This window comes from Abrus precatorius, unplaced genomic scaffold (assembly GCF_003935025.1).
Source record: "Abrus precatorius isolate BTA unplaced genomic scaffold, Abrus_2018 Scaffold8, whole genome shotgun sequence".
Classification (NCBI taxonomy): domain Eukaryota; kingdom Viridiplantae; phylum Streptophyta; class Magnoliopsida; order Fabales; family Fabaceae; genus Abrus; species Abrus precatorius.
Window position 1 is genome coordinate 26,904,606 of NW_020874428.1, and position 27,915 is coordinate 26,932,520.

Here is a 27,915-nt window from a genome sequence, read left to right on the forward strand (position 1 = left end):
TAATATTATACAAGTTAAAAATATAATTTTTTAAATTTATAAAATATACCCTATAATAGGTTTTTTACAATTTTTTTTAAAAAAAAGGTTATTAAATTTTCTTTGCCAACTCATTTAATTATGATATAATTACACATGTTATAAATATAATGCACCACATAAAAAAAGTATTGGTACCTCCTCAAAGATACCGTAAAATCACCTTTACTTTAAAATTGAAATAAACCTCAAAATTGCTTTGCCTTGCCCGGTAAATTATGTATTGTGGTCTGAATTCTGAAATGCCTCCTGAATATCAAGAAAACATCTCAAACCTTAATAAACCTTCAACATATAATTACTTCTGCTTGTACTTGACAAGATGATGTTTCATGACTCAATCTTTGTTTTTACGGCCAATTGAGTCATGAAACATGTGTAATTATATCGTTTCCTAGGAATTTGAGGATGAAAGTATTTGAAAATGGGTAGAATTTAGCTCTTCTAAAGTGTTTGAGAAATATAAAATGAGAAAGTGATAATATATTTATAATTAATTTAAAGTTAGTTATGTTTACAAAACTTGAATTTAAATGAGTAAACAAACCTGCATTCCCACTTTACATTTCTTAATACATGATAAATATTTTAATATTATGCTTTCGGACATGCTTATTTATTTGGTACATGATAAACGGATTTAACTCTAATAAAGAAAGTGATGGATAGAGTTTCAGTGCATAGAAATTTCCTAAGGAAATTACAATTTAGAGTGTCTATACCTATAAGTCAAATAACATTATCCATTTTCTACCCTATTTATGACGCGGTTATAGTGTGTGGTTCCAAATGTTGTCACTTGCATTGACTTGAAAAGTCATTGTCTTAAAGACCGGGCTTAGGTACACTAATTGTTTTATTTTTCGCCTATTGACGAAGTCTAATGTTTCTATATCTTCAATTATTATGTCTGAAACAAACATCCATTTTCTACCCCATCTATAACACTAGTTAGGTTGTTCACAACTACGCGGATACAAATCTATACTACCTTCAATCAGAATAAACCTCAAAATGTTTTGCCTTGCCTGGTAAGTTAATGTGGCTGAAAATACCTCCTAAATATCAACGTAAACATTTACCAAAAAATAAAAAATCACAAACCTGAATTAAACCTTGAACATATAATTCCCCAGTATGAAATCTGCATCCTTTTATAGCCCTCAATAGGTGTACTTTATTTTAATCCGTGTGGACCTTAATGTTTGCAAGTAAATGAATGATGTATCAGTATATCGTGTTGTAGATGTAGCAAATGTGGTTGGTGCACAAGAATATCAGTATATCATTACTCTTTTCCATCCATGTCTACAAGAATATCAAGACTTCTATCACTCCCTCTTCTTAAGAGATAAACAACTTAATGAGACACCATATATAGCAATAATTAATGAGTATAGATAGTAATGGTCTTCTTCACAACACTCCATCTATGAGTACGAGTACAAGCAAATGTGTGCGCTTTTCTGAGACACTCTCCAACGTAATTGGTGATCTAGCTTCTTCAAACAAAGCCAACAAAATACATGAGAGGAAAACATCTTAAGGAAATAATTCTTAGCAATATCATAATGACAGACTTAGCTTTCAAGTTAGTCCAAGGGAAATCCATCATAGAGTCAAACATTAAAGAAAGATCCCAAAAGAACAAAAGGAATCAACAGCAAGGCAACAAGTAATCCAGAAGTCAGATTATAGAGATTTACTTTCTCTCTGAATCAGCGTCCAAGGCCATGCACTACTCAGCTTTCTAACAGGCTTGACAAATGGATTTTATTCAGCACAATATCGACCTGATTGTCATGATTGATTTTCTCAGAAAACCATTATTCATGATAACATATGATTTCTCAGTTTTCCTCACTTTCTAATTTCCAGTCAAAGACATTCTCGTTGTTTCATTTGATTTTTGTTTCTTTTAGATATTTGACCATAAATCATCTTTTCAGACTTCTTAATGCCACCAACTTTCCCAGGAGATAGTTTTCCTTACACTTTAGATCCTTTAGCAGTGTTTTTGCCCGATGAATTATCTAAGCATTGTTCTTCTTCAGTGGAACTCCCTCTTTTTTTGCAGGATTCATACTTTCATTAGGAGTATTTATTTATTGAATAGTAGTTTTCACATTGGAGAATTTAAATAATCTCTCATGGGAGTCCCAAGCTCATCATCAATCTCAAGATTTCTGGTCCTAGTAATGGTAAATAAAATTCTGTTGGTAGTTAGAAAGAACAAATCGAAGCATGATATCAATTTATAATTGTAAACACCATCCTGCGAGTTGTACATTAGAACAAGTAATATGCATAGTCTTCAAGGATTTCTAAGAATTGAATGTTAAATGAAGCGCACTTAAAATATTTGATCAATGTAAAAAACGTGCTTTGCAGAGAGAGAGAGAGAGAACGAGAAAGAGATAGAGAATAAAAGTAATATCAGATTAATTTGGTGACTTCTAATGTATATATGCACATTGACCATTCTTATGCTCTTTTGTCCAAACACCTTTAGTACAATGTTTACTTTCTAACAGTTAATTCTGATAGTTAGATCACAACAATTTGTTGCTAAGATTTTTAATTAATTTTGCATTAATGGTTTCATTTATGTAAAAGTAGCAAAATGAATTACTTAAGGTGGGTACATAGATAAAGTACTTAAACTCAACGCCAGAAAGGGTTGAAATAAGGTGGTTAGATAGATAGAAAATTGAATAGACTATTTGAAACTGAACCTGTGAATTAACATACTTCAATAAACTAAGACAATTGCATACATGAACAAACTATTCTAGCAATGAGCAATACATAACAAATATTTTACAAACAGACAACTACCTACACAAACAATTATATGTATTAAATAAAAAAAAATTGCAAGCGCAAGGCAAATAAAGTATAACACACTAATATTACAAACTTTGAATCAGATCTCCATTGCAATGCAGAGTGATAAGACTCTTGTCCTTAAGTTTTGTTTACCAAGATGGAAGAAGTGAAGTTGAACGGGAGGGTGTGCAGCAAGACATTCTCCAGTCATACCAAATATCCACTAATTCCTCCTTTTCACCCTTTTATTAGGCCGACCTCCGACCATCCTCACAAGCCATTCAGGCTTTCCTATTAACAGCACACAATATCCTATGCCCATTCCAAATACCATTCCACATCCATATCCTATAGCCACTGGTTTCCAACCAAATCCAAATTTCTGTTCATGCTGCATGGTTGATAAAGGTGGAGATTGTTGTTCATGGGTGTTTCTGCATTTTTTTGACAATGGGAGTCCGCATAAACCCAAATTTCCTTCATAGGAATCATTTGAAAAAGTATTGAACTGTTTTCCTTGAGGTATCTCTCCAACAAGATGGTTTTGAGAAAGATTCAAGACCTCAAGAAAATTCAAATTGATTAATTCTTCAGGAATTCTGCCAATGAGCATGTTGGAGGAGAGATCCAATGATTCCAAGTTTGTCAAATTTCCCAGGGACTGGGGAATAGAACCATTGAGTCTGTTATGGGAAAGGTTGAGCCCCTTGAGTGCATAAAGCTCTCCAATAATATTTGGAATCTCTCCTTCAAATTTGTTCTTTGATAAATCAATATGTACAAAGTTTATTGGAATTTTCAAGAGATTCATGTTGATTGCTTTTGTTGTTATAGACACAGAATCAATGTATATTTTATCTATTAAATCAATTTCCATGTATTGCACTCTGCTACCCGTTTCTTCTGGAATCACAATCTTCATGGCCTTCAAATTTTTTATGTAGGCTTTTGGTATTGGACCGCTGAAGTTATTGGATGAGATATCAAAAATAATTAAACTGGGAAATGAATGATTGGTCTTTAAACTAGCAATGGGGCCGTGCAACCTATTGGCTCGCAAAACCAATACTTCCAAACTTGGTAGAGTTTGAAGCCAATGTGGAAATGTATCCTCTATTTGATTGTTGCCAAGATTTAAAACCTTCAGTTCTATGCAGTTGGACAATGATTGTGGAAAAAGACTTTCTAATTGGTTGTCATTGAGATTCAGAACTGCAAGATTGTCTGAAAAGGTATTTGGCAAAGTGCCATAAAGTTTGTTCATTTGCAGATCCAAAACAGAGAGGAATGATAAGTTTGTAAGGCATTGTGGAATGGTTCCTGTCAAGTTGTTGTGGGACAAGTTGAGAATGCGAAGTGAACTTGCATTGCAAATTGAGGAAGAGATGTCACCGGCCAATAAGTTGAAGCTGAGATCCAAGTGTTCGATCAGGTTGTTCCATGAAAATTGGTTCAATGAGGATGTTAATAAGTTTTGAGAGAGGTTCAAATAATTTAATGAACTCATTTCATGTAACCAATTGGGCATTTTTCCAGTAAGTCTACTGTTGGACATATCGAGATAAACCAAACTTGGGAATTTTCCAAATAAATTAGGAAATTCAGTCACTCTTGTAGAAGATAAGTCCATTATTATTAGGCGAGAAAAAGTATTATTGGCATCAGATGTGAAGTTGAGTGATAATTGAGTATTGTGTGAGAGGGAAAGAGATGTCAAATGTTGAAGCTTGGAGAAGAGTGGAAAGTGGACAGAACCACTCAAATTGTTTGATGATAGATCTAAGTCTGAAAGGTTTGCAAGGCTGAAAACTGATAGTGGAATATTTCCATGCAGCTTGTTGTTGGACAAATCTAGACTCTCCAAGGAATATGATGAGATTTCACTTATATGACCTGTGAAGTGATTAGTTGATAGATCTAAATCCATCAAAGATGGCAAAGACAAACACCAAGAGGGAATTGTCTCATTTAGCAAGTTGTTAAATAAATATAATGTAGTTAGGTTAGAAAGGCCAGTTATTTTGGTGGGCAGAGGGCCCTCTAATTTATTATGACTGACACTGAAGGTTTCCAAATTGAGTAGTCCACCAAACATGTCTGGGATTTGACCGCTAAATTCATTCTTTGAAATATCCAAATGAATGAGATGTTGAAGGTTTGAAAGTGATGATGGAAGGTCTCCTCCTATATGGTTCTCACTCAAATCTATTTCTTGAAATGTGTTTGAGTAATGAAAGACATTTGGGATTTGACCACTGAGATTATTACCGTTGAGATGCAAAAAAGTTAGTTGTGGTAGGGTAAAGAGTGAGGATGGTATAGAGCCAGTGAGGTTGTTTGATGAGAGATCCAAGGAAGTAAGATGTGTGAAGTGAGAGAAAGGAGGGATTGAACCAGTGAGATTGTTTTGTGAGAGATCCAAAGAAGTAAGATGATTGAGGTTAGAGAAAGAGGAAGGGATTGACCCTTCAAAATGACAGGTTTTAAGATCCAAAATACTCAAAGATGATGCAATGCTACAACTCAATTTTGGAAGCTTCCCTTTAAGGTTGACATTATTTGACAAATGCAATTGTTTAAGATTTGGTAAACAGAGAATGTCATTTGTCAACTTTCCCCTTATCTGAGTATCAACCAGACTAAGAGTAACCAAAGAGGAAGAGAGATTGAGTGGTTTGAGTGAAGTTGAAGACATATCTGTGTCATCCAAAACAAGCTCCCTTAAAACTGTTGCGTTTTGGAGCAGCCTCTTCCAACTCATTTCTTTCCATTTTAACTGATGAAAATTTGAAGAGAGATCGAGTGACGATAATTTTGAAAGGTGTGAGATTTGTATAGGAATTTCACCTTCAATGTCGCAATTAGACAAGTTGAGATGCGTGAGACTCGCAAACTCTCCAAAGTGAGATGACAATGGAGATTGAGAGAAATCATTGAAAGCGAGATTCAGTACTTGGAGATGAAAAAGGCGAAAAAGGGTACTATTTGGATGGATTTCACCGAAAAGCCCACTACAACTGAGATCGAGTCCGATCACGTGACCAGATATGGGATGGCACGTAACCCCAAGCCATGAGCAACAATCTGTTTCATTTTTCCATGTTGCTGTCTTTGGATTAGCATGACCATTACATATACTGACCTGATAATCCACAGTAAAGGAGGTCTTGAATTGAAGCAAGGCGTAGCTATCATGAGGATGACATAAGGAATGAAAGGATGCAAAATGAAAGAGTAACAAATGCAAACACACATGTAAAAGTACAAGCAACCAAATCATCAATGATTGCATTGTGCAACGTCCACGACTTACTTTACTACAACAGAAAGAAAATTAAGAAAGGGGCGCATGGAATGGAATGTGAATGTTTTGCAACGTAAATGGATCATACTTATAGCCAAATTCAAAACACCAGGTATATTCTTGTGTTTAAGTCTTGATTGCGGTCCCAGCTTCAAGACTTTTGATGGAGGTGAAGATCAGTTATTAATGAGAATTTTAATACATTTATATCATTATTTCAAATTACACGTTTCGTACATCTACAAAAAGCTGGTTCAGATCATCCACGGGAAATCAATTTTACTTTATGTGAAAATTTAACTCAAAAGTTACAACTTAAATATAATATTTTCATTATTCACGATAAGAAAGCAGACGGAGATTATAACATTTTGACGTATAACGTACAATGGGGGAACAAAGAATGGCCAAATTTTCCTACTCTTTTGACGCAACTTTTATCGTTATACAGAATCATTTTTTAAGGTCCCACCACTGAGACTAACACTCCAGATTTTCTACCCCATCTGCATCTATAATGCTATTGAAGTCCTACCAAATACTGTCATTTACACTGATTTGGAAAGTCATTGTCGGCAAAGATGGGATTTGGGTTCGTACATCAATTCTTTGATTTTTCATCTGTTTATGGAGTAATTATTATGCCAAACGAACATCCATTTTCTACCCCTTCTGTTACGTTGTCTAGGTTCTTTCCAATAATGCTTGGAAGTCAGTGTCTCTTTCCAAGCTTGTCTTTGTATTTTTAACAGTTTTTCAACTTGTGCTACATTATACATCATAAGAAATCAATAAAAATAAACCTTTTATCAATGTATTTTATTTTGTAACTTTTAAAAAATTATATATAACTTCTTACATATGTAATATTATATCATTAGAGTTTTTTAAAAATAATTATGAAATAAACCTTGTGAGGAGGTTTTTTACAATTTAAAAAGAAAGCTAGTAAATTTTCTTTGCCAACTCATTTATGATATAATCTCATTTTACATCATCTAGCAGTGTTTTTGCCAGATGAATTATCCAAGTAGTATTAATTTCTTGAACAGTAGCTTTCCAACTGGGGACTTTTATATGATATCTCAAAGTAGTCTCAGGTTCATCATCAATATCATGATTTCTGGTCCGAGCAATGCTAAATAAAAACTGTGTAGGCGGTTAACAACAAACTGAAAAACACAAACATCCATATAATATTTACAAGCAATATAAAAGAATGCAATTGTTGGTAAAAGACCAACCGAAACCCCGTTTGTATAATATCTTCATTATCTATGTCGTCCAAAGCAATTTCCCTGATAAAAGCAACTCGAGAATCCACTGTCAAGACAATATCCAATATAATCATAAAATTTAAAAGAGAAACACAAACAAAAGAGAGAAATAACCTTAGCAGTATGACTTCGGATAATGCCGACAAACAGCAAATTGCAACTCAGGATCCATCTTATTTCCAATTCTTTACCGAGGTAGCAATAATGAACAGGACAAATATAGGGATCCCATCAGCAATATTTCTCTGCCACGTGTTAAACTACCTGAGAAAGTAACTCCGCATTACAATCTGGTTGAAAAAAAGATTACAGGAGAACTAAGTTTTACGGGAATGTATGTTAGGAAAACAAGTATGGATGTGCTACTTAACTTGGCATGTGCAAGGAAAGGTTTTAAGCACAACTAATTTTACAAGGTTCAAAACCTCAATGTTTTCATAAAATTAACATTGTGAGCAAAATAACAAAACTGTTGAGAAAACTTCTATTAATCTGTTAACCAGATTGCCATATCCTTTTGGATAGGGGAACGGGTCTTTAATCAATAAAGGATCACAATTCAAAGGAATCGAACAATGCACTGCAGAATCAAAAACCACCTTTATGGCAACTTGGTCTCTTCTACTTCCCGCCAACCCTCTCTCTCCTCTCTGCTAGCTGATGCATGAGCTCCTATGAGTTACTGTATCAAAGCATCCATCAAGAGGGGTGATTTGGTGGTTATCAGCATAATGTGAACAGTATTTCATGATAATAACATGTTAGCTTCCTTTCCTCAATTTCTCAACAAGAAGATTGATGAGTCACTGAATCATCTAGAAAATTAAAAAATTTTAAGCATATTTTATTAAATTTAAATTATAAGTTAATATAATTAATTGAGAAATTCAATGGAATGTTGTAATTGTTGAAAAATTCATGAATCACTAATATTCTGATGGCTGACAGTTTTATTTTGAAGGGATTAGAAAGAAATTTGCAATTGGACTTAAAGAGTTAAGGTTGAGTGATGCAGGACTCATTTGTGGGGACACGGATTACTGATGGTAGGGACATGATGTTGACTGAGCATATAAAAGCAAAAAAATTCTGAAAAGGCAACATCTTTTATTCTTTTCTTTTTAGCATATTCAGAACACAGAAACCTAGGTTTTACATACAGCTTAGGTATAATATGATAGTTAAGGTATTTTTTTTACATCTTTGCTAAAAGATTTTTATAGGAACTTGGATTTCATCTTATTTTCTTTGGTTTATATAATAGAACAATAACTTTCTCATTTCATCTATTTGTTGTAAGTGTTTTTGTAAACATGAATTCTATTTTTGCAATATATTTCAATTTTATATTATTTACTTTTATTATGTCTAACTTAATATCTTTGGATTGAGTGAGGATGAACCTATACATTTGCCTTTTGCAATGAACTAACACTGAATATAGCTCAAGATACATATTTTAATCAACATAGTAATTTTTTTTTTGTTCTAAGTGAATGAGATTGATGAAAAGGAGTTTATTTGCTGGAAAGTAGTGAACTTTCTTGGAAAAGAATTAATTTGCTCATTATGAATTGTCTAGGAATAAAAAATTTTGACGATGTGGTCAATGGATTTAATTCTTTAATGTTAAATGTCTTTAGTTGTATCTAAAGAATTAGAACACTAATTTTATTTTAGAACCAATTACCAAGGAATTGGGATGGGGTACTTTAGAAAATCTGACAATTAGATGAAGTTATATTTTGAGTTATACATATATTTGCATGCAAAGGGAAAATGATAAGGGATTCCAAACTCAACTTGCTTTTAACTGTGTTTAGACCCATCTCTAGTAATTTAGACATTTATATTTTGCAATTATTTTAATTTTTACTTCATGTTTAGTCTCGCAAGTTCTATTCATTTATAAATATTAAATTCGGCACTTTTAATTTTGTTTTTACGATTCTGCACTGAGTTAAAATTCGTTCTATTCCTACTTTGTTTTTGGTGACTCAACTAGTGTCATTCTTGTGGTTTGTTATTTAGCATTCCTGTGGACGATAATCTTTTGTTACTTTAATGATTTAGTGCATTTGCCAAAAAGTTTATCAAAACTCATGAATAGCCTTTGAAAATATCAAACTTGAGAACATTAAATCTATTGGGACTTGGTAAAATTCATAAGTTTTCTTTTATCTTTTCAAAGTTTAGACTGGAGAGAGAGGAAATTTTAGCTCAGAGAATACTCCAACCAGTTTTCTTTCCCATTGAACACATCTCTTTCATTGTCTTCCTTACATTTTCTGCTTCTTCCCACCTCCCAATGGAGCTATACAAATTGGCCATCATTATATAGTAGCCATCATTTTCTGGTTCAGAGTCAATAGCATACATGGCAATTCTTATTCCCATCTCAACTTGATTGTAAGTTTTACAATGACCTAACAAAGCTCCCAACATGCCGCTGTCTGGAGATGTGGGCATGGATAGGACCAGAGCTTCTGCTTCTCGTAGATTACCTGATCTTCCTAAAAGATCTACCATACAAGTGTAGTGCTTCAAGTTGGGTTTCACAGTATAACTCTGCATTTTAGCGAACATGCATTTCCCTTCTTCAACAAGCCCTGCATGGGCACACGCGGAGAGAAGAGAGAGGAAGGTAATTTCATTGGGCTTAACATTTGATTCCTCCATATGTTGGAATATCTCCACAGCATATTCTGCATACCCATTCATTCCATAGCCTGAAATCATAGCATTCCAGCAAATTACATCCTTCTCCGTCATTGAGTCAAATACCTTCCTTGATTTTTCTAGCTGCCCACACTTAGCATACATATCAACCAATGCTGTTCCAAGAGGTAAATTGAGTTCAAGTCCACTTCCATTTATGTAGCGATGAACTCTTTCTCCTTTCTCTAGAGATGCAAGGTGAGAACACGCTGAAAGTACTACCACGAAAGTGGCTGTATTGGGCTTCTGACCTTCCTTTATCATTTTATTAAATAAATTTACAGCCTCTTCATGATGCTCAACATGAATATGAGATAAAATCAGGGTGTTCCATGATATAACATCCCTCTCCGACCTGTTAAATATTCTCGAAGCAAAGGTGATCTTGCCACATTTTCCATACATCTCTATGAGTGAGTTGGTGACTGAGACATTGTCATGCAGAAAACTTTTTATCACATTGCAATGAAGTGACCTTCCCAAATTGGTTGCTCCTAGCTGGGCACACGATGCAATTGCTGAAACTATGCCGATTGATTCAGAACGAATCTCTAAATATTGCATCTCCCTGAAGAGTTCAATACACTTCACGTTCTTGCCTATTCTGTTGTAGCCAAAAGCCATAAAGTTCCAGCACTCTTCGTTCTGTCGACAGCCATGGAAAAGCCTCTCCGCAAAACTTAACATCCCAAACTTGCAGTACATAAACAACAACGAATTATTAACCATCTCATCAGGCACAACATGTCTCCGTACAATTAACCCATGAAATGCTTTCCCTCCAGCCACATCCATGGAATTACCAAAACCCGAAAGGATGCAACCAATAACAACTCCATCAGGACGTACTTGGTTTTCCTGCATCTCCCAGAAGAACCTTACACATTCAATCATCATCCCAAACCTCGCATAAACCCCAATGATGGATGTCCAAGTCAGAAGATCCTTGTCAACCACTTCACAAAAGGATCGATAAGCTTCTCGAGTGACTCCACATTTAAAATACATAGACAAAAGTGAAGACCATATAACTTGTGAGCATCCAATCCCATTTTTCATGACCAACCCATGTAAACACATGCCTTCTCTCAAAGCACCCAGATTCCCACAAGCAAGAAACCCACCCTCAAAAGTTCTAGAGTTGGGCTTCTGATAGTCTTCCCCAACCCCATGCATCTCACGGAGACACCTCAAACCCTTCTCACCCTCCCCATTCTGCACATACCCAACAACAAGCGCAGTCCAAGCAACCACATCCCTAACAGGAATTTCATCAAACACCTTGCAAGCAAGGTTCATATGTCCACACCGCGAATACAACGAAACAAACGAAGACCCAACAGCGGAAGTAGAAGGGAAAAGGCCAATTTTGGAAGCCAAAGCGTGAAGGCACGCGCCGTGAGAGAGAAACATCAAGTTAGCAGAAGCGGAAGCTATAATGGGGATAGTGAAGTGATTGGGGAGAACATTGGAAGCACGCATGTGGGAGAAGAAGGAAAGAACTTGGGGGAAGAGGGAGCGAGAGAAGAGGGATTTGAGGAAGGAATTGAAGAGAAAGGTATCTTTGAAGGGAAGGGAATGAAAAAGGGTGGAAGATGAAGTGTGGTGGTGGAGAGAGTCGTAGAGTGAGATGATTTTGGATGCAATGAAAAGGTTGTTGGAATTTCCGGTGGTGACTGTGAGCGCGTGGAATTGAAGGAGGGATTCGAGGGTTGTAATGTGCTTCGAGAGAGAGATGAATTGCTCTGCATGCTGAAATTTCAACGCACATGATGTGCGCATCAGCATCACCATTGAAGCAGTGTCAAGACAACAACATTACATTACCATGAATTCATCACTGACATCGTTTGTCGGTGTCACTTTGTAAGAAACGTAAATTCAGATAGCATTTGACATTGTTGTCGTTAGTTGCATCAAACTAAAAACTAACTTGCAAACGGAGATACAGTGGATGAGAGGCTCGTTGTTGCAGAAACGGTTATTTCATATTCAAGAAACGCGCGCCGCCAAACAGTGATTGTTTTCATGCACCGATTTCTCTTTGACGGAAAAATGGCACTGCCTTTATTTTTTAACGATTTTTTTGGAGTTTGCATTGATAAATAATAATTTTTTGTTTAAAAGTATAGTATTTATTGTTGGACCCACTTATTTATTGGACTTTTTTTTAAATGTTTTTAAATTCTTTATCTTTATTTAAATAAATTTGGTGAGAATTTTATCTTTTAAAATCAAAATCAAAATCAAAATTTTAATAGTTATTTACTAGGTTTTTTAAAACGAAGTTTGTATTATATTCTAAGATTAAGATTTTAAGAAGAGTGTTTGGAATGTGTTTTAAAATTAAAGGCATTATATTTACAAGATTAAAATGTTTAATTTTAAGATGAATTTGTTGAATAAGACATAATTTAAAGTATTTAAATGTTTAAAATATAAATTTAATTAGTAAATTTTACAATTAATTATGTTAGCATCTTATTTGATAAAAGCTATATATATTTCAAAACCAGTCAGTGGAAGAAGGTTTAATTTGTGTGTAATATATATTTCAAGATCACGCAACACGTACATACAAAGTTAAATCACTGGGAAAATGACTATATGCAAGACTTGTCTTTATGAAGTTGACTTGAGTAAATGGTATACAGCTCCTATGGATATGCTTCATCCATGTTGATGTATGAGTCAAGGAAATGGGGTAAACTCCATCACTTCATAATGATTAACTTCTATATCAAAGTTAACCATGTTTATGTTTTCCATCTCGATCACTTGACCTACAGAAAAAATTAAAGCCAAGAAAGATTTTTAGGATGAAAACTATGTGCTACTTCAGACCTCTCTTTCCTTTATTGGCTCTACTTATTATTCATTCATTAGTAGCAGTGGTCTCTTCTAAGGGAGCTGGTACAAGAACTGTTTGGAAAACATTGCGAGGTGTGTTTTAGATTTTTCTTCCTGGATACTACTACTCTAAATGTGTGTAGTGGTTTTATTTGGAAAGGAAGTTGAGTATATGATGTTCTTTCTATATTTTAAGGTCTTGTTTTAATTTGATACATAGTATAAATTAGTCTAAAAATTCTTCAGACAGTCACAGCGGTGTAAAGTGATCAACTTCTTTTGTTTTTTTATTTTTATTTTTTTAGTCTTGAAAAGAACAAAATAGGTACACCATCAACATGCTTATAAAAAAAGTGTAACTGGTTTTACAATTTACAACTTTAATCAATAGATAAGATGAAAAATTTGCGTAAGTTTCAAGGTTGTATTTTTCTTCATATTCATGTTGCAGCCACAAAAATGAAGACAAAGTTGGTTTTAATTTGATGAACGTGGCCTTTTCAAATGTCTTCAAGTAGAACAAACGACAGAAATTCATGCATGATGTGTATATTTTTGTAATCTACTGCTATCTTTTACTACTTCTATTCACATGCTGCTGATTTTTGTGTGCAGGATCTCCTCCACTGGTCATTGCACGTGGTGGGTTTTCAGGGATATTTCCAGATTCAAGTTCAGATGCCTATAATTTGGCACTGAACACTAGTGTTCCAAATGTCATTCTATGGTGTGATTTGCAGTTGACAAAGGATGAAGCTGGGATTTGTTTTCCAGACCTGAAGCTAGACAATGCCACTGATATTTCCTTCATGTACCCAGCCAGAGCCAAGAGTTACTTAGTTAATGGGGTTCCAACCAAGGGATGGTTTTCCATTGATTACAACTTGACAGAACTAACAGGTGTCTCACGTGAGTAGAGTGTTTCTTCAACACTTCCAGCGAGGACATTCTTTCATAGATAAAGCCAAACCTAGTGGGACTTTGTTACTGTTAATTTTATAGGAATATTAGCAGTAACACACTCTTCAACACATTTCTTATAAAAAATTGATCAATTTATGAGATAAGTGTTTTTACATTTTACAAAATGAACTAATCTTGAGGAGTGTGTTAAAAAATGTGTTCAAAAGAGTGTTGCAAGCATGTCTCTTATATTTTTTAAATGCTAATAATATGTGTGTTTGTATTTTCTTTATCAACTAAATAAGAGATTCTCAAGAATAAGGTAAATTGGTGGATGAAATTGTATTCTCAAGAATTAAATTAGTTTTTGGAGCAGTTTCTTAGCAACTTCTTAGAAGTTGCAAACTTACTCCTGTACCCTTGTTTCCCCTTTTTGAACTGTAATTCTAGTCATTGATAATTTCCTTGCTACTGGACAGTTATGCAAGGAGTCTACACTCGAAGCTATAGCTTTGACGGAAATAAATATCACATTCTTACTGTTGAAGAAGTGATTAAATTGGTAAAATCACCATCAGTGGGCCTGTGGTTGAATGTTCAGGTAAATGGAAGAGTGTTTGTCCCTTCATGTTTCAAAGCCTAGAGAGCTAGGCATGTAGAATCTAGGTATGAATCTTTATTGTTGGTTTAATATACTTGTCAAATACAATGCAGAATGATGCATTCACCAAGGAAAGGAAATTGAGTACAGAAAGATATCTACTTTCTCTGCCTACCAAAGTCAGTTACATTTCATCTCCTGATGTGGCTTTCTTGAGCCGCATAAAATCAGTCGTCAGACCTAGAACAACCAAACTAGTCTTTAGGTTTCTAGAGAAGAATGAGACAGAACCTGCTACCCATCAGACTTATGGATCACTCTTGAAAAATCTCAAGTACATCAAGACATTTTCTTCTGGAATTCTTGTCCCCAAGGATTATATATGGCCAGTGGATCATCACCTTTATCTACAACCGCATACCTCTCTTGTCTCAGATGCTCATAGAGAAGGGCTGCAAGTTTTTGTGTCAGACCTTGTTAATGATGTTCCATTTAGCTACAATTTTAGTTATGATCCTCTTGCTGAATGTCTGTCTTATATTGACAATGATGAATTCTCAGTTGATGGTGTACTTTCTGACTTCCCAATAACTCCATCCGCAGCCATAAGTAAGTCTCCTTTCCCATCTTTAAAATGTGCCTTAAAGCTAAGTGTATCCTTGGTTATTTTATTAAACAAATGTCTATAATTGGCCCTTTTCCCAATGGTCACACACATGCTTATTATAGCCACTCTCACAATAACACATGCACGCACGCACATTCACCTCTTATATCAGCCAAAGAGTGAATATGTAATCAGTTGAAGAGTTGCACATTACTTCTTTCGACCTTATGAACAGTGATTAACAAATACTGTGTTATTATATATTTAGCTACTGCCATCATTGATTTACTGTATGTTTAAATTAGCATTTGGATTGATATTATGAATTCTCTTTTAATTCAGATTGCTTTCATGGCCTAGAGAAAAATGCCACAAAACAAGGTATACAGTTACCTTTGCTCTTTGTTCATATACTTTATTTTTTTCTTGTTGACAAGTAAATTATAGGATATGTAACTGAGATTTCTGAGTGATAATATGTTTTAGATCATTGTTGACCTATTCCTGTTTCTCTCACATTGTTCTTGATTCAGTGGAGACTCTGGTTATATCAAAATATGGAGCAAGTGGAGACTATCCTGCTTGTACTGACTTGGCTTATAAGCATGCTATATCTGATGGAGCAGATATACTCGACTGTCCAGTTCAGATGTCCAAGGATGCAATACCATTTTGCTTAAGCTCAATAGATCTTACGGAAAGCACAACCGTTGCTAAATCAAAATTCAGGAACCTTACAACAACTATTCCAGAGATTAAATCTGGCAGTGGCATTTATGCTTTCAACTTGACATGGAATGAGATAAAAACCTTGACTCGTAAGCAGAATGATGTTCTTGAGTTCTTCTATCAGGATATAACATTGTGTAGCCCTTCTCCTTCTTTGATTTCCTCTCTCTGGTGGATATCAGTAAGAATAATTGTTTAAATTTGTTCAGAAGATTATCCCAAAACTTTTTTAGTTAGCCGAAGTCCCATGTAGTGAGAATTACATACATAAAAGATGTAGCAACGAATTTATTAAATAAATTGCCATAACAGGAGATGGTAAAACATGTCAGATGTCACTGATTTACACTATAGGTTTAGATATTCATCTAAAAGAAATGCTTAGACTCTTTGTTTGCTAAAGTATTACACAGCTAAGAGCTTGTATCCACTGTTGAACAATATTGATGGATCTAGTTAAGATAATTTAGATGTTACTTTAGGCATGACATTTTTAAATGTTAATATTGATTTTAGGTTGCCGATTGGGGATTAAGTAAAATAGACTAAAATATGTTCTTAACAAATGCTAATTTCCCTCAATTTGCTGTTCTTTTTTTTTTCCTGCAGCCTCAATATTGAACCCCTATGAAAAATTTCGTTTGCTACGGAATCCAAAATTCAGAAATCAGGGAACATTTTTAAACTTGTCTGATTTTTTGTCCTTGACAAAAGGTCAGACAACTGGTCTCTTGATCAGCATAGAGGTTTGTTCTGCATCTATATTCTTTTAGGATTCATTCTTATGTGGGCTTTATATTGTCATAGATTGCTGCTATGCATCTTACAAATTAATTTGACAATCACATGCTTTATCTAACATGTTTCTTTGAAGAAGAGAAGTGGCTTGTTTAAAGGCAATCAAGGACGGTATTTGCTGAGAGTTTAAGGTCGTCTTGTTATCGCATGAATTAATGAAACTAATTTGTACATGTAACTTTATAGTTCTCAATCTTTATTTGCTACAAGGATCTTTAACTTTTAACGTAATGACGTATTTCATTAAAGTTAAGAATTAGTGAACCAGAGAGAAAGTACAGTATTACCACCTTGACTAATTTCTTTTGAGCTTTGTTAATGATATTCTCAAATGTATTTTTCCCTATCAGAATGCAGAGAAGCAGGGACTAAGCATGATCACCAATGTAGTCCTTGATGCTTTGCAAAAAGCAGATTATGACAAGCCAGGGCCCCAAAAAATTATGATCCAGTCTACTCATAGCTCCGTACTAAAGATATTCAAAGAGAGAACCAAATATGAAAGGGTGTACAAGGTTGATGAGAATATTGGTGATGCTCTTGATTCAGCTGTTGTGGACATCAAGGCATTTGCCGATTCTGTGGTGATTGGAAAGGAATCTGTTCTTCCTCTAACTTCAACCTTTCTAGTTAACTATACACACACTATAGCAAGGCTAAAATCATTTAACCTCTCAGTTTATGTAGAAACTTTCAGCAATGAGTTTGTATCTCAAGCGTGGGACTACTATGCAGATGCATTTGTTGAGATAAATTCATTTGTTATGGGAGCCAAAGTTAATGGCATTATCACAGACTTCCCTAAGACAGCTGATAGATACAGAAGTAAGTGGAAAACTAACACATAAACTTTGCACCTTCAACAAACTTTCTGAATAAGAGATTTGTTAGTAACACACTCTTTTAAACACACTCTGATACACTCTTTGTTATTGGTCTATTTTCTAAAATATCAAAGCGCTTGTCTCATAAATTGATCATATTTCAAAAAAATTTTGACTTCTCAAAAAATGGATCAATATGTGTTAAAGAGTGTTACTATTATTACTTTTCTGACTAATTAACATCACTCAATTAGTTTGTGCTGGAGAACATGAAAGGTGTCTTCTAAGAAGCCATTTATCCCTGATTGTTGTTCTACTTGTTGCAGAAAACAGGTGTTTAAAGCAAGGCAACAAAAATGCTTATATGAATCCTGTTGAACCTGGCAGGCTCTTAAAACAAATTTCCCAGGATTACTTACCACCACCTGCTCCTTCACTTCCAATCTTGACTGATAATAATGTGACAGAGCCACCTTTGCCTGCTGTTTCTCCAGCCCCCACCACAGCATAAACAAAGACAAACAAAGAGGAAACCAAATGTTAAGCTTCACGGTTGGAATTAAACTATCTTTTCAAAATGAACATTGTTAATGCTACGATAATCTTTTTGTATCAGTTACTTGCTTGAATAAGATGCACTAAGCTTTTGACTGTCACGTTTATAATCAACGTTGCTAAAAATAAATCTCATTTTTATTCAAAGTTCTACATCGAAGACTAAATAAAAGTTTATAAAGGTTAAAACAGTCTTGTGAGCTAGCTTTTGAATTTGAGTTAAGCCTTAACCCAGATTTAATATAATATCAAAGTCTGTCCTAGATCGAATATATTTTTCCAATGCAGTTAACCTTAATGAACTAACTTCTGATAGTGACAATTTTTTTATTGAATGTAATATTAGAAACTAAATGAAGTATGAGAACAATCAAGAATCAAGATGACACCTTTTTCTCTTCTCCTCACTTTTAAACCTGATGATTCATTGTTAACTTTGCATTCATTATATCTGTGTGATTTTGTGAAGAAAGACACATTGCATTTAAATGGTTTATCTCTATTGTTATTTTTTCTAGAGGAGTACAAGATTGACTTGGTAAGCATCATGCAAGTGCATATTCCTTAACAAATAACAATACAACGACATTTTCAGTGACGTAAAAGATAGGAAATCACGGTAGCTGTTGACTAGTCCCCATTTTCTTCACCTTAATTTAATTTCGTCCTTAACATCTTTTAAGGATTGATGTAATCAATTCCCTAAAATCATGTGACTCTCATACACTAATCTTTCATAAATGTATTTGAAGTTAATAATTTTTTTTCCCATTTATGGGTTAAAATAATGTTTTCTCAAAATTATTTTTGAAGACTCATTCTGCAGTAAATCTCACATTAATACACTGCCAAAGAATTCCAATACTGCACTTAAGGGGCCCATAACACCGATATAGCATTGTTGTTCTTCAATTATTGCTCACTTTTAATTTAATCAATGTCATGTCCAACACACTAAACAAGCAACTGAGATGTCACCGCAATCTCTGGAATCTGGGCATTATTAGAAGCTTTGCACTGATCAGAAATAAAAGGTTAAAATTCAAAATGCTATAACATCCAAAATTGAAGTTTGAACAAGGAATTGTTACTATCAAGATGCAGATACCTTGGATTAGTTAATGAAAAAAATATAAAATAATCATAATAAGATTCATTATTATCTAATAAAGTGCATTAGTTTAGATTAAAACTTAAATTCTCCATGTATGTCCCTTATATTGAAACTGGAATACCTTTTCTTGTGATATTTAAACATCATAATATTAATGTCTCATATGCTTTGTTTGAGTAGTTTTTGTTATTTCATGTGCTTTTAAATGGGTATCCTATTTTTTGTGGTCTCTGGACCACATGGTAATGGCTATCCTATTCTGTTACTATCTGATTGAAATGCAAACAAAAATATAAACAAATAATATCTATTAATAGTAGTTAAGCTGGTAAGTAGTACTGTTTGCAAAAATCACCTTATTGCTGCTTTCAGCTTGTATGCAATTTAGTCTCTTTTTCCATTTACATTCAAATATTTGGAAACGTAAGTTTAATACAAAAGTTATATCTTGTGCATATTTAAAAAATATGTTTACATCTCTAAATTTATATTGAATAATTTAATCATATTTTAATTATTATGTCAGCATATTTGGTAGGTCTAAATCAAAATTATTTTTTATTCTAAACTCATGTTTGAGTTTATAACTCTTGCATTCAATTAAAAAATTTATACCAAAATTTACTATAAACTTACTTTGAAGATAAACTAAAACAAGGATTACAATAAGTTAAACTCGTCTTTAAATAAAAAAAATTATGCAAAATTAATTTCATTCAAACCTGAATTTACAAATGCACTCAAACTCATACTGTTAATCCATTAAGTATATATTTAAAAATATGTTAGAATACTTACAAACATAGAACTAATATAAAAATTATAAATAATAATTTCGAAATAAACCTAAACTCATAATATTTAAATACGAGTTTAAAGATGCTTTAAAAAGACTAGATTAAGATTTTTAAGAAAATGGAATGATGGGTTTTTCCATTTTCTGAACTCGTTGTTTGCTTCTATTTAACTATGAAAAGATGGCCAAATAGGTTCTCATAATTAAGCTATTTTTGCAGAATAAACAACCCTTTAGTTTTTAATTTTACTTCAACATTTGATTGGAGAAGTAAAGTAGTTATTATCTTTATTTTCGGTTTTCATATTAAACTTCACGACACACGCTTAAGCGTGCAAAATCAATTTCAGAGTTTTAATAATAAGTAATGCCAATCAATCACTTTGTTTATAACATGTTTAACTTTTAGCCACCAAAAGGTTTAACCAAACCCTTTTCCACATTTAACAAAAGTTGATTAATTCCATTAATAGTAAATGTATTTTGAGACCACTTGGATGACAATTCAGAAATTGGTGCAACTGTGTCATGCTTTTCTTTATCTTCAGTTTAAGGAAAAAAAATCAAGGAACCTTTCTTCTTTCCATCACCACTTTCTATAAGAACAAGGAGGGCCCTTTCAGCCAACCACTAGCAATATAAAAAAAGGGTTCTTTTTAAGTTTTTATGAGGCAAACCTAAGATAATTAAGTCATAACTGGCCTTTTGAAATAGTCATGGCCTCAAAATCAGGTTTCAACATCAATATATAATGACACGATGTTGATCTCATTTATTAGTTTTTTTTCCGAAAAGATTGATTTCTTCTTCTATCAAACCTACGTCAAGAAAGTATATAAATCTTTCAATTTATGCAATTCAAATTGATGACCATAGACGCGTTATCGTAACACACGAGAAAGCGATGATTGGTTTTAATAATTATATTAGGCATGAACAAGTTTTGAACCATAATTACTTTACATTTGATCTTGAATATTAAATTTGAAAGGTTAACAAATTAAGTTATAGAAGAGTGGAAGCCCACTTTCATGCAAATTAGATATTCCAACATGCCACTAATTGACAAAATGGGAGAGTAAACCACACATATATATTGCTTAATGGATTCCCATTTGCCACAAAAATTTTGTTCTTGTATTTTGGATATTATGGGTAGCTGTAGTTATATATGAAAGAGAATAAGTGGCGAGGGTGAAATGGTTCTAGTGCCAAAACAGAGTGACCAAGCGTCAACTGCAAATGCAAATCACAGTCGCACGTTGTTCTTCTGCGGTGGAGCCCACCTCGCCGTTGTGCGCGTTGCTGACGTCACCCAACGCCCAATGATGAGCCGCCACGTTTCTCTTGCCAGAGTTTGACAACCATGTTGTGGACCCCGCTAACTCACTACCCGCATCAGTCAACACCGCGGCTTAGCTCAAGCCAGCTTGTCCACTTCGCCCTATATATATATATATATATTTTTTTATTTTATTTTTTTTTTTCATTTTTTCTTCATGATATAATAATAATGATTTTTTTAATGTGTTTAGAATATACTAATAGGGGCTGATTAAAAAATAAAAATTAATTATGCATTTGTTTTAATATAATTTTAAAAAAATTTATTGATTGTTTCTTTAATTGACTTCTTTAAAATATTCATTAATAAAATTTGTATTTCGATTGTAATTCAATTAAGATTGTCTTTAAATAAAAAATATATATTTTAAATTATAATAGAAATATGTATTAAATATTTTTTATGATATTTAGATAAATAAGTATCTAATTTTTAATGTTTTAACAATTATAAGTATTAAAAAAGTAGACAATGAATAATATATAAATGTAAACAGTACAATTATGAAATGGAAGAAAGAAATAGAGCAAAAGGCAAAGAACCACTCCGAAAAGGTGCTGCTTCTGAGTTAAGAGCCCATTGTTACTCTCTCTCTCTCTCTCTCTCTTTAAGGTTGAGGTGGTTGGTTTAGTTCTTCACTTCATCGTAATCTGCAAAGGTTGCCGGAATGTGGAAACCACGCGCTCTTTCTGGTCCACTCTTCTTGCTTCTTCTTCACTTGCTCTTGGCTCTGGTCTCTGCTCAGAGATCTGTCTGGAACACACTCAACGGTATGTTTCGCGCGTGTGTAACTGATTGTAATGTCTCGTTTTACTAGGATCTTTGGTTCTGCTTCTCTTCACCATCTGCTTGTTTACCTAGTAGAAACCAATCTCTGGTAGCTTATCAACTATCTAGTAGAGGATCTGTGAGTTAAACACTTAAACTTAGTTTGGTTAGTTTGAGCTGAATAGGGATTTGAACAAGTGGCTTAGCCTGGTTCATTTGCATGTTCTGCTATCACCGAGTTAGTTATTTTATGGATATTAGATATAGTGCTTTAAATGAGTTTGAAGTTTCTCGAGCTGAATCTGATGAAATAATATGTGAAAGTGAAACAAGCAATAGTTATTTGTTGTTAGGGAAAGTTTTAACTAGTTTGAATGATTGTTGATTCAACAATTTTTTTCATGTGATCTCAAGGTTAATCAATCACCAAGTGAATACAATTCTTGAATGACTTAGGCACTCTTTATTTATTTTTCTAAGAAGAAACTTTCTTTGTTTGTGAGGTGCCTTTGAACTTGCTGGATTACTTGTTTTGTAGGAGGTCCACCGTTGGTGGTAGCCCGAGGCGGGTTTTCAGGGATATTTCCTGATTCCAGTGATGGTGCCTATAATTTGGCGGTAATAACGTGTGGACCAGATGTGTTTCTATGGTGTGATGTGCAATTAACAAAAGATGGAGTTGGGATTTGCCTTCCAAATATGAACCTTGCAAATGCTACTACCTTTGGAGTCAATTTCCCTAATAAAACTTCAACTTACTTGGTTAATGGTGTAACCATGCGAGGCTATTTTTCTGTGGATTACACCTTGAAGGACCTGTCCAATGTCTTCTGTGAGTTTAAATTATCTTAAACATGTAGTTTTATTGCTATAGACTTTCGGTGTTTGATGTACTAAGCGATTCTTTTCTATTGCTAAGAGATTTGAAGTTGTTTCCTTATATAGTTGCTGATAATCTCTTGTTTCTGGACAGTGAGTCAGGGAGTATTCTCTCGATCCAACCTGTTTGATGGCAGCTATTTTCCAGTTCTTACTGTTGATGATTTTGTTACAGTAAAGCAACGACCAAAAGGCTTTTGGTTGAATGTTCAGGTAAATGGAATGCAGAACCCGTTCTCATGATTCAGTCTCATTTGTTTTAAAACTAATTCTTGTTTTGTCTGGTATTTTAAAGCACGATGCATTCTACACACAACACAATTTGAGTATGAGAAGCATCGTGCTTTCAGTTTCTAGAAGAATAGTTTTCAGTTATATCTCATCACCTGAGGTTGGTTTTCTGAGAAGTATCACAGCACGCTTCAACCCAAAAACAACTAAACTGGTCTTCAGGTTTTTGGGACAGAGTGATGTAGACCCATCAACCAATCAGACTTATGGATCACTCTTAAAAAATCTTACATTTATCAAGACGTTTGCTTCTGGAATTCTTGTTCCCAAGGGATACATTTGGCCTGTAGATGACAGACTTTATCTACAACCACATACATCTTTGGTCTCAGATGCACATAAAGTGGGGCTGGAAGTTTATGCATCAGATTTTGCGAATGATGTTCCATTTAGCTTTAACAACAGTTATGATCCTCTTGCTGAGTACCTCCAGTTCATCGACAATGGTGACTTCTCTGTTGATGGTGTACTGTCTGATTTCCCTGTAACTCCATTTGAAGCTGTAGGTAAGTTATTTATTTTCTTCCTCCATTTTGTCAGAATAGCCTGCCACAGATAGAATGCATTTTAGTTGATCAAAACCTCATTCACTTAGGGTTTGTTTAGATAGAGGAGTTTAGAGGGAGGGGAAGGAAAAATATTATAAGACATTCTAATTACTTGAGAATTTTTTATAATATGAGAATGTGAGGAACACATCAGAGATTATCATGCAACCTTCCAATTTTCACTTATTCATTTTTATAAACATTTTATAATTTTCTAAATTTAGAAATGAAAAATCCACTCTCATCCCTTCCCTTCCAAATTCTTTCATCCAAACATATATATATAGATTTTTTCACGATATAGTCTTTGTACTTGGAATGGAGCTGATGCGGCTGTAGCATTCCATTGAATGATATTTTCCTAATGTCTTTTTGATCTCATGCTCAAAGTGTTTGAGCCAATCACCTTAAGTATCTCTCCCTTTCTTTTGCATGCTTTTATAATTTTAGAGTGGCCATTGGCTGAATCCCCAAGTTTTGTCCTGTGAGTTAAATTGTTTTAATATCTAAAAGCAAGGATTCATTATGCAAATGTCCTGCCAAATGACACATAATCCTGGACTTTGGTGACCAATCTGCCTGAAATTGGTAATCTATAAGCTAATTGAATCTTACTATCCAATCTTGGTAAGGAGATACTTCCACTTCCCATCAGGATGCCACTAGGTTATCCAATCATTGATCAATGAAAGGGACATAATTTATGTTGAATTTGACTGTAGGATTTCATGGTGCAAATGTATGCATAATGTTATTAAAAATTTAAAAATAAAATCTTTTAGCCAATCACTCACCACCTTCTGCTTTTATGCTTCCCCCTTAAACTAAAATAACTTTAGAGTAGGCTCCTCCTTTAGGCAGGTAAGGTCTAGCTATATACTCTCTAAGCAACTATCATAAAAGATTTCATCATGGTGTTCGGTTTCCTTATTGCATTAAAGAGAATAACTATTATTTTCATCTAGGTATTGCATGCTTATTAGTTATCCTAACTAGAATTTTCTTCCTCAATTTTAAAATGCTTTTACATGATAAAAATATTGTCTTGAACCCAAATATTAAACCAAACATGAAAAAATTATGAGAATCCCTCCCTCCATTTTCCTCCAACCAAACCCTATGTTAAATATGTACTTGATACGGTTGTTTGTGGATTCTACATACTTATCTTTTTAAGATTTGTAACCTCAGAATATGTCTATATGTTAGTATTATTTTTTCTCTATTTAAGTAGATATTGAGTTGTCGTTTTATAATGCAGGTTGCTTTGCTCACCTAGGCACCAATGCTACTAAAAATGGTACACTAGTTTTCTTTTTGGAACATGTATTCTCATCCTGTTCTTAGTAATTTCTAGTTTTTTAATTGATGGTATCTATCAGCATAGCTTCATTGTTGACTTATTGCTCTCACTTTTTATCATGTTTTAGTTAATACTTTGGTTATCTCAAAATATGGGGCAAGTGGTGATTATCCTGCTTGTACCGACTTAGCATATAAAAAAGCCATATCAGATGGTGTGGATGTTCTTGACTGTCCTGTTCAAATGTCCAAGGATGGAACACCATTTTGCTTAAGCTCCGTTGATCTTATTGAGAGTACGACAGCTGCCCAATCAAGGTTCAGCACATATGCCATGACTATCCCTGAGATAAAATCTGGCAGTGGCATATACACATTCAACTTGACGTGGAATGATATCAAAAATAACTTGACCCGTAAGTTAAAGAAAGTTCTGCAGTTGTTAGTTATTCCTATGGTCTAATAATCTTCTGCATTTCTTTATTTTTGGAGGTAATGCTGTAGACTTGTCAAAGCATAATTGACTGATTTTTCAAATTAGCCAATATTCAGAATGAGTGAGATATGTATGCACACTAAAACAAGTTGTGTTTTAGGAATAGTGGAGAAAACTAGCTTACAACTTAACTGATAAATTGCGATGGCAAAATTTTCCCTCCCATATATTTCAGTGCTTTCACTTTGCTGCCTGCTGTTTTTATTGATTTGCATTGTGACGAAGAAATAAAATATATGAGAAGTATTACAACAAATATTTGACATACTTTTCTCTATTCTATTTTCTCTGCAGCTACAATATTGAGCCCTTTTGCAAAATACAGATTGTACCGGAATCCAAAATATAAGAATGCTGGGAATTTTTTGACGTTATCAGATTTCTTGTCCTTGACAAAAAATCAGACTTCTCTATCAGGTGTTGTCATCATTGTTGAGGTGCGTTCTTGCAGCCTATTATTTCTGTATTGTATTCATTCCATCAGCTGTTACTTGGACATATAAACTTGATAAGAATTTGGACAATTTTTTGTGAGAATGGTTTGGGGTCACGCCAGTTATTTAATAATTCATATGACTGATTTCGCCTTCAAATAATGGAGGAAATATCTAGACTATCATACAAATTACAAGAGTCACTTCACTTCTTTTTGTAAGCCATATAATTATTGTAAAGTTCTGTATAACTGTGTCAAGGATTATGAAATATTTTAATATTCTTTAGGGTTCTACTTGTACGTTGTGCTGGTGATTTCTTTCTCTTTTGAAACCAAAAACCAAATGACTGACCTGCCCAAAAATTATATCCCTGTGAATTTCACATTAAATATTTCCTCACTAACTCTTCTGTCCACTAATTTATTTTGTCCAAAGAAAGAGTTATTTGGTTTCTTCCTAGTCTATAAATGATTTCTTCTCCCTTTTCTTTCATATTCTATTGATTAACATTTATATTGTATTCTTCTTATCAGAATGCAGGCTATCTTGCACGGAAGCAAGGATTAAGTGTGACTGATGCAGTCATCGGCGCTTTGAACAAAACAGGTTATGATAAACAAGGACCCCAAAAAGTTTACATTCAATCCACAGACAGCTCTGTGCTGCAGGAGTTCAAGAAGAAAACCAATTACGAGCGTGTCTACAAGATTGATGAGACTGTTGGTGATGCTGTGAATGCAGCTGTAAAGGATATAAAAAGCTTCGCTAGTTCTGTGGTTGTCAGCAAGGACTCTGTATTTCCTAGCAATCAAAAATTCCTGACCGGCTCTACAAACACTCTGACAAAGCTAAAAGCTGCTAACCTCTCAGTTTTTGTAGAAACATTCAGCAATGAGTTTGTATCTCAGGCGTGGGATTTCTTCTCAGACGCAACTGTGGAGATCAACTCATATATTCTGGGAGCAGAAATTGATGGTGTCATCACCGACTTCCCTCAAACTGCTAACAGATACAGAAGTAAGTGCTTGCAAATTCTGCAATAGTGTACCATGGAGTCTCCTATAAGCATCTTAGTCACTGACATAGTTACTCTCCATTGCTGCAGGGAACAAATGCTTAAACATGGGTAACAACAAACCCACTTACATGGAAGCTGTTCATCCAGGTGATCTTTATGGACTCATTACCGAAAATTACTTGCCTCCAGCTATGGCTCCACTCCCACCCTTGACAGAATCTGAAGTGGCAGAGCCACCTTTGCCTCCTGTAACTAAAATAACCCCAGCTTCTGGCCCAAACGCCGGAAACACATCAGCTCCACCTGGAAATGCACAGCCCAAGGTCACTGTGTGCCTTTTCTTGTCCACTCTGGCTGTGTTTTTAGTTTCCCTTGTGCTTTGAGTAAAAACATCTCTACACTTATGCTGAAAACTGGAAACAAAAAAAAAAAAAAAATATGAAAAGGAGAAAAGGTTGCTTTTGGTGGTTTCAGCTCTCAATTTCCCCATCTCTTCCAGGATTAAGTGGTATGAAGCTTTTGGCTTCAGACTACATGAATAATCCACATTTTTTCTCTTCTTAAAAGGAGCAAATTCTTTTAATCTTATTTGTTGTAGCTATGTATGTTCATTCTTAGTGGGTTTATACTATATGAGCACAAAATCCTGAGGGGTATATATCTATGAATTCTTTTTAGAAGTGTATTTTGTATCTTTTGGTGTAAGATATATTTATTTACAGTTATACTTAGTGGTGTGCATTTGGCATGAGATTGACAAGTTGAGGTCCTGATCAAATTTTCCACGAATTATCCAGGGCATATGCATGGGTTGATAGTGACAATATAAGTAGTTCTTGCTCTATTTCTGATCCCACATGAAATTAACATAATTATGATAGCGTTAT

General features: G+C 34.2%; 4 protein-coding genes across 7 annotated transcripts; 2 read left to right on the forward strand and 2 right to left on the reverse strand.

Annotated features, from left to right (window-relative positions):
• Positions 1–3,091: 3,091 nt before the first annotated feature.
• LOC113874582 (receptor-like protein 6) lies at positions 3,092–6,148 on the reverse strand. The gene is made up of 3 exons (XM_027512801.1): positions 5,302–6,148; positions 4,360–5,232; positions 3,092–4,290 (listed from the first exon to the last, which is right to left on the reverse strand). Exons 1-3 carry the CDS (start codon positions 6,146–6,148, stop codon positions 3,092–3,094), a joined length of 2,919 nt encoding a protein of 972 aa, XP_027368602.1.
• A 3,521-nt stretch (positions 6,149–9,669) lies between these two features.
• Positions 9,670–11,961, reverse strand: LOC113874583 (pentatricopeptide repeat-containing protein At4g39952, mitochondrial). The gene has a single exon (XM_027512802.1). The coding sequence runs from the start codon at positions 11,959–11,961 to the stop codon at positions 9,670–9,672; it is 2,292 nt and encodes a 763-aa protein (XP_027368603.1).
• A 781-nt stretch (positions 11,962–12,742) lies between these two features.
• Positions 12,743–18,142, forward strand: LOC113846814 (glycerophosphodiester phosphodiesterase GDPDL3-like). 4 transcript variants are annotated; one of them, XM_027475475.1, is made up of 9 exons: positions 12,743–12,871; positions 13,633–13,926; positions 14,400–14,521; positions 14,635–15,130; positions 15,471–15,509; positions 15,662–15,946; positions 16,467–16,603; positions 17,006–17,480; positions 17,806–18,142. In XM_027475475.1, the coding sequence occupies exons 1-9, from the start codon at positions 12,811–12,813 to the stop codon at positions 17,988–17,990; spliced, it is 2,094 nt and encodes a 697-aa protein (XP_027331276.1). In that variant the 5' UTR covers positions 12,743–12,810; the 3' UTR covers positions 17,991–18,142. The 4 variants fall into 4 exon arrangements, with proteins under 4 accessions (XP_027331276.1, XP_027331273.1, XP_027331274.1 ...); XM_027475472.1 differs by having other exon boundaries at positions 12,803–13,110; positions 17,806–18,138; XM_027475473.1 differs by having other exon boundaries at positions 12,803–13,086; positions 13,627–13,926; positions 17,806–18,107.
• Positions 18,143–21,799: 3,657 nt separating this feature from the next.
• Positions 21,800–27,841, forward strand: LOC113847974 (glycerophosphodiester phosphodiesterase GDPDL3-like). The gene is made up of 9 exons (XM_027477314.1): positions 21,800–22,059; positions 22,596–22,889; positions 23,031–23,149; positions 23,232–23,733; positions 25,037–25,075; positions 25,206–25,493; positions 25,868–26,010; positions 26,544–27,027; positions 27,116–27,841. Exons 1-9 carry the CDS (start codon positions 21,957–21,959, stop codon positions 27,409–27,411), a joined length of 2,268 nt encoding a protein of 755 aa, XP_027333115.1. The 5' UTR covers positions 21,800–21,956; the 3' UTR covers positions 27,412–27,841.
• Positions 27,842–27,915: the final 74 nt, after the last annotated feature.